General features: G+C 36.1%; 1 protein-coding gene across 2 annotated transcripts in view; it reads right to left on the reverse strand.

Annotated features, from left to right (window-relative positions):
• The window catches only part of ARAP2 (ArfGAP with RhoGAP domain, ankyrin repeat and PH domain 2), a 227,216-nt gene that overhangs the window by 57,569 nt on the left and 157,362 nt on the right, over window positions 1-12,285 (reverse strand). For both annotated transcript variants that reach the window (XM_075194768.1, XM_075194769.1), the window contains exons 22-25: window positions 10,970-11,075; window positions 5,899-6,046; window positions 5,755-5,823; window positions 4,834-4,914 (exon numbers count right to left, since the gene is read on the reverse strand). In XM_075194768.1, coding sequence (XP_075050869.1) covers window positions 4,834-4,914; window positions 5,755-5,823; window positions 5,899-6,046; window positions 10,970-11,075 — 404 coding nt within the window. The remainder of the gene's footprint in view (window positions 1-4,833; window positions 4,915-5,754; window positions 5,824-5,898; window positions 6,047-10,969; window positions 11,076-12,285) is intronic.

A 12,285-nucleotide genomic window follows, 5' to 3' on the forward strand; every position in this document is an offset into this window, starting at 1 on the left:
TTGAAACAACAATTTAATTCATCCAATGTATGTCTGAGGTTTTTTCCTGTCTATACTGGGATAATACATCCCTACCCTTCACCTCAGTGATTCCCTGAACCCCAGTTCTCAGTAATGTCGCTCAGAGGAAAATCTCCTGGTGGTTAATACCTGATTATACTGACATTTCTGGACAACTCAGGTCTATATCTGACACCAATGTGGGCTTCATGTCATCTGATATATGGATATAATTATTAGCTGTATTTACATCCAGTAATATGTCTGTAGGCCCCTGCCCATATATCCCTATATTTATACATGTTATTATATAATTTAATATGTGTAATGTCTCTGTAATGCGACCCACATCCAGATCTTCTACATCATGGATCTGTTTATAATGTCTCTCTCTGTTCTCAATATCCCATACGTCACCACTGTATGGCTTCTGTAAGGTGGTCACTATCAGTCTTGTTACACAGCTCTTCAATATGACACACATTTTTAAACAGCTCATCCTTCTTTATTTGCAGATGCTGAATCAAACAGAAACAGATAGTGAAATGTTCTCTCCCTGCCTGGAGATCTCCCTAAGAACTCTCTTCTCAATGTCTTCCAACTGTCTCCTGATGTCTCTAAACAGGACATGACTCTGTTTGCTACAACAGCTGCTTTTTCTTGATCTCTGCTAATGTGCTTCTACAGAAACTGTACTCTTTACTTAGTCTCCTGTCTCTGTAGGATCAGCTTCTGCAGAACATTTCTCAGTTTCTCCTTCATCTCAGAGGCCTCATCCAGAGATTCCATCTGATGTCCTCTGTGCTCCACAGACAGCAGGACACACAGATACAAGCAGAGTCCTCTGAGCAGTAATATTTGAAGAGTTCCTTATAAATTGATACATGCCTGGATAAAGATTATTGTAATCGAAACGCGTTGGTGGACGTAGGTGGGTGACGTCACACGCATCAGCGGGGAATCGGTTTGGACTTTACTCTTTCTGTCCGGACAGCGTGAGTCGCCAAAGTACTACCCGGGATGTCTTCTGCGAGGATTATCTAACATCACGCTTGTTTATTCCATCATAAGGGAATCTTGAAAGGTGGAATAGAGATCCCTATGTGAATATTACATGTCATTCTACACGCTTGTTATCTAATGTGGTCTAAACGGAGAGGAATCTTGTAAAGTGGAATTAAGGTCCCCTTGTGGAAACCATATGGTATTCTATATGCTTTATATCCATTGTGGTCTAGTGAGTATATACCCCTAAGGGGTTATGAAGAATATTCCATCACATGGTGTTTCTTAAGTATAAAACGCACGGGTATTTCAGGGGACATTAACAACAGATTTTTGGATCCTACGGGCTGTGCTATGTTTGTTTTTCTTCTATCCTCATATATGTATACGGAATGGATTAATTGAGGAGGATTCTCGCATTTCATCGTGGATATATGCTGCCGAATATGATGTAAACTTTGGACAATATTGAACTATAAGCTATTACCATTAGCGCCATCTTCCCTTTTATTTTTGGATATATTTATGTGTTTGTACTCATAGGGGTTTTGTGTACCTAAAGGGGAAGGGCTGCTTTGTGGTTTTGACCGCGCGGATATACTCCTACCAGTGTTGTATTGAGCATTTTGTGTTCACTAGGGTAGTGGTGGGTTCAGACAACTTGCTGAGTACTCTGAAGCATTTATCACAAAGAGAAACTTCACACACACAGGATTTAACATCAGGTATGGGATAATCCAAACAATAAGTGCAGAAGATCCCAATCTCCTCCTTAATTGGCTGAGTAGATTGAAACTCCCCACTATGCTACACAGGGTTATGTTACTCTGCAGTGCAGGACGCTGCTTACTGCATTCAGGACAGGTATAAACTCCAGATCCGTCCTGTCTATTCAGCCAGATCTCAGTGTTACAGGATCTGTATAAATGTTAAGGCAGATGGAACAGTCCAGCTCCTCTCTAAGATTAGCTGACGCCATCACTGACGGCAGAAGAGAGAAATAAAAGTTAATGTCTCTAGCATTCAGGAACCAGTGGGTGCGTTGAACAATTTCTATAAAGGGCAGGGCTCAGGTTGTCACTCAGATTAAATCTATAGGCTTAATTATACTAAGGAACTCCCCTAATACAGAAAGGGGCATCATGCAGAAAAATCTACTTATTTTTAATTTTTTATTTTTATTCTCTTGATACTTGTTAATTATACGAACATCACTGTAGCTCATTGGCACTGCCTCACTACATTCATCACATACTGCCTGGCTGACCTGATGACTTATTAAAGTGACAGCAGGAGTGTTGAAAATAATGGTTCAAGTGGAAGAAGTGGTTTGGTGCCGGAGAGCTATAGTGGTGCAGCCCAACATTGTACCTCACCATAATATTTTTTTATTAAAAAAAAATGCAAAGAATTTAAACTGTACTGCGGTAAAAATAATGATTTATACTAGAAATAAAACTTTTTAATCATATTGTTCTGGAAACCAGAACAGAGTATACAGCCTCGATGCTTGATAAATAGGCTCTGCCAACAGGGGTTATTGTTGACGATAACCCTATTAATATAGGCGATAACCCCATTCATCTATAGGGCACAGTGAAATACAAGCTCTTTCCCCAGCAATAACTCTTATTTCCTCCAGCAAGAGGGCTTTTTTCTTTTGATAAATCAGCTCCTGAATTTTATACCTAAAATTACAACTGGTAAATCTCTTCAATGCATTTTTTCACATTTTTTAGGACACTGACCATAAGAAGATTGCTGGCACAATCATTCATGCTAGAAAACACATAGGGGCATATTCAATTCTGATCCCAATCCGCGGGATCGCGCCGGAACGGGCCGCGAACCTAATCTGCGGTACCGCAATAACGTGGATTTTCGTTCGCAGCTCATAGGGCTGCGTACGAAAATCTGCATTATTGCGGTATCGTATTACCGGCAGTAGTGCGCATTTTCCGCGGTAACACGCGTTACCGCGGATCGGGATCGGAATTGAATATGCCCCATATAGTTCAATGTATTTAACAAAGATAAACATCCAATGGGTACATATCTTGTTATTTGTGAAATTAATTTGCTGGAATCTAATTCCAAACAAGATCTGTTTCTAAGAAAAAGTTTTTTGGCTAATATCTACGATTAAGAGGGTCTTTCTTATCAGTCATTGTGGGGGACCTCAGGGAAGTTTAGAACCATCCATAGATAGAGTAAATAACCTTTGAGACTAGTTACAGTCAAGATATCCAATTTGATCTCTATGAATTTTAAAGCAGAAGATTTTTTGGGATTGTATACTTATGTAATGAATCACGAAGATTTATAACATACACTGGTCAGATCATGCACAAATCTATTCTATCAGCAAGCGATCTTATAGTAATACAAGTGGAGAATATTTACCTACTGTCCTTCTTACCCTTGTAAATAAAATCTCTCTTACTCTTTGTACATGCTTTCATGCTAACAAAGCAGTCTTTAAGACACTTAATTAGCGAGGAGATAAGGAATATAATTAACTTCACTGCTGTCAAACTGGAGGCCCTAAATAAAACATATACTGTATATGTAAACCTATCGATAAGGAGACTGTACTTATATAATGTTAATAATACTTGATTATACTCTGTTTAAAACAGAATGGTCTCACGAAAAAGATCATATTTAAAAACTATTTTAAATTCAAGAAAGCAAAGAGATTAGTTTTGGGGTAGGAGATACAATAAGTATATATATATCAAATCAGCAGTCCAAATACAAATGTTATGTAACTATACCTATAGATAATAGTAATATAAATAGAATTGATAAAATGTAGGAAAAAAATTAATGAATGAAAAGTAGGGTATTGATGGCAGGAAATAAAGTTTCAATGTACCTGTAATAATTGAAATGATGACATTTTAATAATGCTAGCATTAACATTTAAATAATCTTCCATTTACCCCTTGACCCTATCAATATATCCTTATATATTTAACATTGTGATAAACATTTGGTCTTGGAGCACATTTTCCCATTCCACAAGCATTAATGTTTCTCTGAGCTGATTGCACTTTGCTTAAAGTGATAGATTTGGAGTTTACAAAACGTTTGCTTGAAACTCAAGTCAATTGTTATTCCCTAAATGCTCCATCACCTGTACATTAGATATAATGTTAATTAAAGCTCCAAAGGGACAGGGACTAATGTGAGTGACAAATATCCACTGTACAGCGCTGCAGAATTAGCAGTGCTACATAAATAAATAAATTATGATGATGATGATGGTGAACTTCACAAGAACCTGATACTCACTAAAACAATATTTATGACCTTCCAAATATTGTGTATATTTGTTAGATAAAACATTTTCCTCTTCCATTGCACTATGCTGGAGACAATGCATATGTATTGGTTTATTAATGCATGATTGGGGAATCAGACCCAAAATGATTCCTTTGTAATCCTCTCACACCCAATTTATATTATTTCCTATTTTCAGTTTATTGGATACTTAAACCAGTGCAGTGTTTTACCAGTGAATTTTATAGGAAAGGTGTAAGGAATTATATTCTCCCAGTTTTCAGAACACCACCCAAAAATGCTCTTATTATATTTTACCACTGATAGTATTATATGAAGTGTTATATAACTATTTTCATTTTCATTTAAGCACAAATGAATAAACATTTTCAGAAGTTATCCTCAAGTCCTTGTCAGCAATGTGACACATGCAGACTGCGTAATAACAGGGAAATGTGATGTTATTCACCGGTTGGTGAAATTAATCTGTTTTTGTGCTATCTTATATACAATAAATAGTAAAAAAATAATGCTTATCCTTACCCTAATAATGACACATGTGGCAGGATCTTTTCTTTCCATAAACACTTCAAGCAACAAGTCACCAGATTGGGGAGTCTGAATCTGAAATAAACATTGGATTAGTATAAAATATATTAGTGTTGCATTGTGTGGTTGATGGGTTTCAGCATGGTCTCTTGTAATACTGCTTTGCTCTCCATTGTCCTTACATAATAATAAATGCTTTGGTTTATTCAATCTAAAGAATCTGACTACCCATTATTTTAGTGTTAAAGGTGTTGCCCACTTTCCCTCAATGTAGCATTTTGGTGGGGAACCCTCCTCTAGAGTCTCCACTGTTACCTTTAGAGATACCACAAGAATATTGCAGAGCACATAGATTCAGCCCTAGAACTCTAAAGACATCATGAAGACTGAGACTGCTGGAATAAGAGGTTTGCATCAAGGAGCATAACTAGACATTTGCACAACTATATCATTTTTTTGCAAGCACCCCATGTACCACCAAGTGGTGTAAAACTCACATATGCACATGGGGCTTTGACCGTGAGGATGGTTCCCCCTCAGATGTGGGCCCCATAGCAGTTGCGCCCAATGTACCTATCTTAGTTACACCCTTTTAGGTATTGTATGTAGCACTTGATCATATAGCTGTGACTTCTGTGCAAGCATTTGAAACATTCAATGCACATCTTCAAATGCAGATTCAAATTACCAGCACAGGACTAAAAGGTTTAATTGAACTCAAACCTTAATAATACATAAAATCTGAAACCTTAATACCTTAATAATACAAAAAATAAAAAAGCAAATATTAAAATTATTGAAAAATTTTAAAATTAGCAGGAATGAACATTTTATGTAAATTTAATTTCCAATTAATTAAATAAGGCACCTGTTTTTGTTTTGCAATGCAATATTAGATATATTTACATATATTACCTGTGCATCGTTCCATTTGGTAATAAATCGATTTTCAATATCCATTTGTTGCAGTTGTTCCGCACTTACCTATAAAAATGGAACATGTAAGCATTGTACGGTTGTGACATTATTAGCTAGAAAAGTCTGACAAATCATACTAACATCAAAAATCTCTGCATAGTGATTGATCAGTTGCTCTACAACGTGAACTTCCACATCCAGTTGTCCTTTGGTTTGAAAGAAGCAAGAAGCAAATGATTTTGCTAAACTGTGTGCATCCATATGATTGACATCTGAGCATTTTTGTATCCTATTGCAGAATAATAAAATAAAACATTGTAATATCAGTGAAAGTTACAGATGACATTTGCGTGACTTTATGCATTACATAGACACCAGTTCATCCTTGCTCCAACAAAGTAGTGTGCAAGAAAAGTCAGAGATGCATATTTTCAGGAATAATGATTGAAAATCTTGGACTGTTCATTAAAATTAAATACATTTGGCAGGGATGTGATTTATAAGTTCTTGTTACATTTGTGGTAGCTTGTAGATGTGTTGAAGAGCTAGAAGGGTTGCACACTCATTCCTATAAAATTTTTCATACAATAGACATCATTTTTTCAACAAAATTTGTGTGGCTTAGCAGGGTTTTTTTTAACTTTATTTTTATTGAGCGTGTGTGAATTTACAAAAATGAATAACAGGAGAATGTAAACCAGTTAGAATCACAGTGAAAAGCCACAAAAGAGGAATAAACAAATATACAAACTGAAACATGAAATGGCATCTGTATTATAGTTAAAGAGGGTGGAAGGGGAAAGGGGGAGGGGGAGGCGGTCACCACTGGCATGGAACATGGACTATCAGGAGAAAGGGGATGTAACTCAATGTATGGGTAAAGAATGGTAGGGGAAATTAAGGGAATCTGGGGGTTCATCAGAAGGGGGGCTACATGTATAGCCAGGAGGCCCAACTGTTGGAATTTATCTTTCCTATCTTGCAGGTAGCAGGTGATTTATTCCATATAATATATAAACCAAATGCAGTATTCAGCAAAGATATACTTGGAGGGTTAACACATTTCCAAGATTTGGCCAAAGAACAATGGCAGGTAGACCATGGGTCCTTCCTGATAGGGTATTGGAGGAGGGATAACAGAAAGCTCCTAACCCTAAACCAGAAGGAGGGCAGGACCACCAGATGTGAAGAAAGTTACCCCTTTGCCCACAGCCTCACCAGCAATCAAGGGAGGTAGACAGATACATTTGACAGAGTTTAATAGAGGTGAGATATTATTGGAAATAAAACTTATAGACATTCTCTTAGATCGTGGTAGAGAACCTGAAGGCCATCTTTGATCTGATGGTCTTCCAATAGTCCTCCTCCTGGGTTTGCTAGTAGCTAGAAACAACATTCTACCATAATCTAAAGGGTGTGTAAAAAAAAAAATATATATATTCTTAAGTGTCCAGTCCTACTGGTGCATTTGCGCTTTCTTGTGAGTATGTATGTAGCTGGTATGGATGACCAGTTTGCATACATGCATCCCTGAAGAAGCCCAGACTCTCTTATGAGGGGCGAAACGTCTTGGCTATAATGATTAATCTATTATTTCTAACATCCATAAACTTGCCACCAGCTCCATACTTATCATCATAAGCTGCTACATTAATTCAACCACAGTCCACAATCACACATGCTGTTCGACAAAGCCGCGGCACTACCATCAGACCAACCGTCGAGCATCACACCCTTCAGAACTGCACATCTCCTACGGGACACGCAAGCGAGAGACACCACCCAGGACCCACCACAATTTGGGGAGAAAATAAGTGCCCGGACTACAGGAGAGAAGCATCACAGCTCTCACGAGCTGCATCACCCTACAACGTGAGTTATTGAGAACCATTTTCCACACTAACATCTGGACTTATCTGACTTTAATGGTCAAGTTTCCTTAATGCCTGGAACCATCTATTATTGAACTACTGAATTCCTATTGAATGCTCTACATTTTGTTTGGCATCCTCTATCGGATTGACTTGCATTTGGATAGACAATATCATGAATCATTAGACTATATCCTATTGAGACTTTCCAATTGGACTGCTTTATTCCATGTGAATAATTTTATTCATGTGTGCTTACATATTTATCATGTACAGCTTTTGATTGGCATAACTTGTTACAGTACCAGAACACATTTGCACTGTCAATTGTGTTATTTAAGCTTGCCTGCTATCATTTTGATTTACGTTCTGGCCAGAACTGTTACTTATGTTTGCTATAATCTCCTATGATTGTCAATAAAGTTTATTTTATGCTTTCAACATATTGGTTCACTTTGCCACAATACCAATACAACACCTCTATGCACCCTAGAACCTAATTCAACTAGAAATAAAGATAACAAAAAGTGTTTCAAGCTTAGGCAGCAGGTTCAGTGTCTTCTAGTGTAGACAACCACAGAGCATCAGACACACAGAAATGGAAACTCAAACAGGGAGCTTTGGTACCACTGAGTCCATCCAGTTTTATTTAGGGGTGCAGGGTTATGAAGAAAAAATATATAAATTGATAGAACATACAACTAGCAGTTCAGCTCTTAGTAATCATAAGTCAGAAGTGCTATGTAATAAAGTGAAAGCCTACATTAAAAGACCCACAAGGGGGTATATTTACTAAACTGTGAGTTTGAAAAAGTGGAGATATTGCCTGTTGCAAATCAGATTCTAGCTGTCATTTTGTACAATGTACTAAATAAAGGACACCTAGAATCTGATTGGGTGCTATAGGCAACATCTCCAATGTTTCAAACCCGCAGTTTAGTAAATATACTCCAGGGTCTTTTTTAAAATTACATTCTCTACCTATATACTAACATTTATCTAACATCAACTGAGCAAATTCATCAATAAGCCCGATGTCAGAGAATTAGAATTGTACTATACAGATCTGAATAGTACAGCATTCAGAGGATTCACATAGTACAGTGCAGAACCTGTACTATGTGCTATCTACAATTGCCCTATACAATTCAAATCTCCCAGCTTCACCCTACTGATGAGGAACATGAGGCAGTGATGTAACCCATCATCTCCCTACAGTAGTCAACCCCTGAAGATGAACACATGAGGATTTTTGCTACAAGACACTGCATCTATACACAGATGTAAACAGTTATACCGTTTAATTGGATGGTGTCTTACATTAAAATATATTTAAAATGCCCACAAAGGTGCTCAGCCACTAGAAATAAAACCTTCAATATTGTAAATTACTTTTTAAAATGTATAAAATGTATAAAATATTTAGGCAGTATTCTCTTTAGAGCTTAAGTATCATGCAATGTAGCGTAAGATGAACTAAATTCCTAAATTTGCCTCAAAGGAATTGATTTGCAGATCAATGACAGTCTACTTTTGATTCACTGCGGATAGATTCAGTATTAGGTTGAAAAACATAACATTGCAGATCTTTCATGCACTTGAAATATATTGACAGTTTGTCATTAGTTAAACAACTTAAGTGTTTTGTGTAGTTCAACAATCTTATATATAGATCTATGGTCGTACAAAAGCAATGCAGAAGAAAGTTAGTAATTTTCCATTGGATATTGCAATATTTATGTCACATTTCCCAGGTGAACTTATGCTGGGATTTTGTCGCAGATTAGTATTATTTTACTTAAAGCTTGTAATTATTTTCTAGTTGTAATGGTCACTAATTGTCTAATAGAACCATTTGCTGAGAAGTTAGAAACTAGAAAAGAAATCCCTAGAGCAGATGCTTACTATCAGATTTTGCTGATCTACCTAAACGATTAACAGAACATTGGCATCTAGAGAAACATTAGGTTGCCCTGGAAGCTACGGCGGTATCATTTTACTAGGGGTAATGTGCAGGTGACTACATTACTGCAATTATTTTCATTCTAAATATATAGAGGTTAAATTATCCATGTTTGTATTCTGTGGACATAAAACTTTTTCTTATTCACTTGACATAACACGGTAGAGACATTTTTGAGCAGATATCAGATAAATAAATAACATTCACAAGGTTATTCAAAGGTTTTAGTGCATCATATGTCCCTTACTAATATTTATAGCTCATTTGAAATATTTATAGATATAAATTATCATATATATATATATATATATATATATTATATATATATATATATATATAATATATATATATATATATATATATATATATATATATATATATATATATATATATATATATATATATATATAATGAAATAAACACACATCTTTACCTTCCTTGACCTACCCCTACATGTTTATATGTACATATGCATACAATGCCTTGCACATGTATACAGCCCCTGTCCTTTCTTACACATCCTCGCCAAAAAAAGGTCATAGTAATACATATTAAAATATCCTCCTTTAAAAAGTATGCATCCTCCTTGATCAATGCTTAGTTGAAGCATCTCTGACAGCTCTTACAGCCGTTGCGGACCTCAAGGCTACGTGCGGCTGCACATTACATCAGGTAATACAGCACCACAACAATGCGGAATTCCCTTCGCTACCCTATGGGTGGCGGGCGGAAATCCGTGATGTTGCGGTAACGCAAAGTACATTCGGGTCTGTTCCGGAAGCACTTCTCACTTAATTAAATATGCCCCAAAGAGTAAAAATATTTTAAAAAAAAACACAATTTTTAAATAAATTTAATTGAATAAAAGACTCTATAAAACTTTTGCTATTGGTTAATTTCTATTATTACTGGAAAAATAACAAAACTATATATTACATATTTTTTTCAGATCATTGTAAAATAACAGCTGTTTTCCACCCAACCAGTATGGCAGCGTACTGAGGCCTAGAATAGATGTATGAAAGGGTGAAGGGGCTTAGCACTCCTTTTATGAGTGTGACTTCACAAGTGTAAACCTTCTCACTTGTAGCTATATTTAGCTCAGAGAGTATTGAGCATTATGCTAATCTATCACAAACATCTTGACAGGTTTGACACTTAGTTTGAAGCATTGTAGCACATATCTTGATTTTCATTTTTAAATAAATCATTATTATTACTTTTTTTTTGCTGCAAACACAATAGCAATGCTTGAAACATTCAGGCCATGTTCAAAAATAAAATTATTCTTATAGCAACTATTGAAGACAAAAACAAGTGAGTTATTCCTTTTTAGAATCAATTCATCTAATTATATAGCACAGACAGGCGGACTGACCTGTAAAGGTGTTCAATTAAAGCTGCCAAGGTGGTTTTCTGCAGAGCTGGAAGTGTATCAATTAAAGTTTTGTAGTTTATCACTCGCTCCTTCTCATCCTGAATATCTGATATATTAAAAAAAAAAAGCATTCAGATTTAATAACTGAAGTTTATTACTTTAAGGACAAAACATAATATTTTAATTTACAAAAAATATACTAATATATTGCATAACAGGAACTGAATTGAAGCTTTATTTTTTTAAATAAAATTGACTGTGAAACCATTCTAATCAATATAGTGAATTGTGCTTGATGCACTATTTGACATTGTGGAATCACCACCACAATGTGAGATAAGGGAATAAATCAGTAAGTGGGGGAGTTGTTTATTTATATCCTACATGTTTTGTGAAGAGAACGGAGTGCCCAGCTCCTGTCAATGAATAGTCTAACCCACAGTCTCCCTCTATTTCAACTGTGACCATGGACTATATACCCTTTGCACAAATCTGTGGCTTAATAATTGGGGAGTTATTTGTATATTGTTTGTGAATGTTTTCATTGTCTTTGTTGTTTCTTAAATGTGGCAAGTGACTTATGAATAGTCTCCAGGTTGACTGGTTCTATGACCCTATGGTAAGGATCCCCTTCTCTCAGCACAGCCGGAATGCCCAATCAGCTGGGAGCACACTTTGGCATAAAATGGGTTAAACTGCTAGTTCTTCATTTTAACGACTTCACCCCGCTGTTAAGTGAGATTCCATTGTCCTAGGCATTAGGCAACTAATCAACCTGGAGCCAAAACCACAGTGTCTTAAGGGTGTGTTGGTTTGCGAGGAAACAGACCTCAGTCAATCCCTTTTAGACAAGCAGCCAATGCAGAAGTCAAAATTAACAGAGGGACCCACATAGTCCATCTTGGGAACGAGAAGAGAATAGAGGGTTTAACACAGGGAATCTCAAGACTGCGATTAGCTACAAGTCTGTAGTTCATTGAATCTGTGAGATAAGCGTCTTAAAAACCTTGGTGATTTGACTACCTACCTGTTGCTTAAAGTTTTTTTTTTATTGTTACTGTATTTACTTTGTACCTATTTTCTAATAAAGACACAGTTGTGTCTTCCAAATGATTTGCCTGTTTGACCTTGGATTATCCTAACCGGACCAAGACACCCCTATAATTTGGCCTGCGTTGTCCGGGCTTCTGCTACACCTTAAGTCATTGAAGCTTTTTTATTTCCTTTATTGTATTTAATAATAACAGTAATAATAATAATAATAATAATAATAATAATAATAATAATAATAAAAATATTAATAATTTTATTTATAT

This window comes from Mixophyes fleayi, chromosome 1 (assembly GCF_038048845.1).
Source record: "Mixophyes fleayi isolate aMixFle1 chromosome 1, aMixFle1.hap1, whole genome shotgun sequence".
Lineage (NCBI taxonomy): Eukaryota > Metazoa > Chordata > Amphibia > Anura > Limnodynastidae > Mixophyes > Mixophyes fleayi.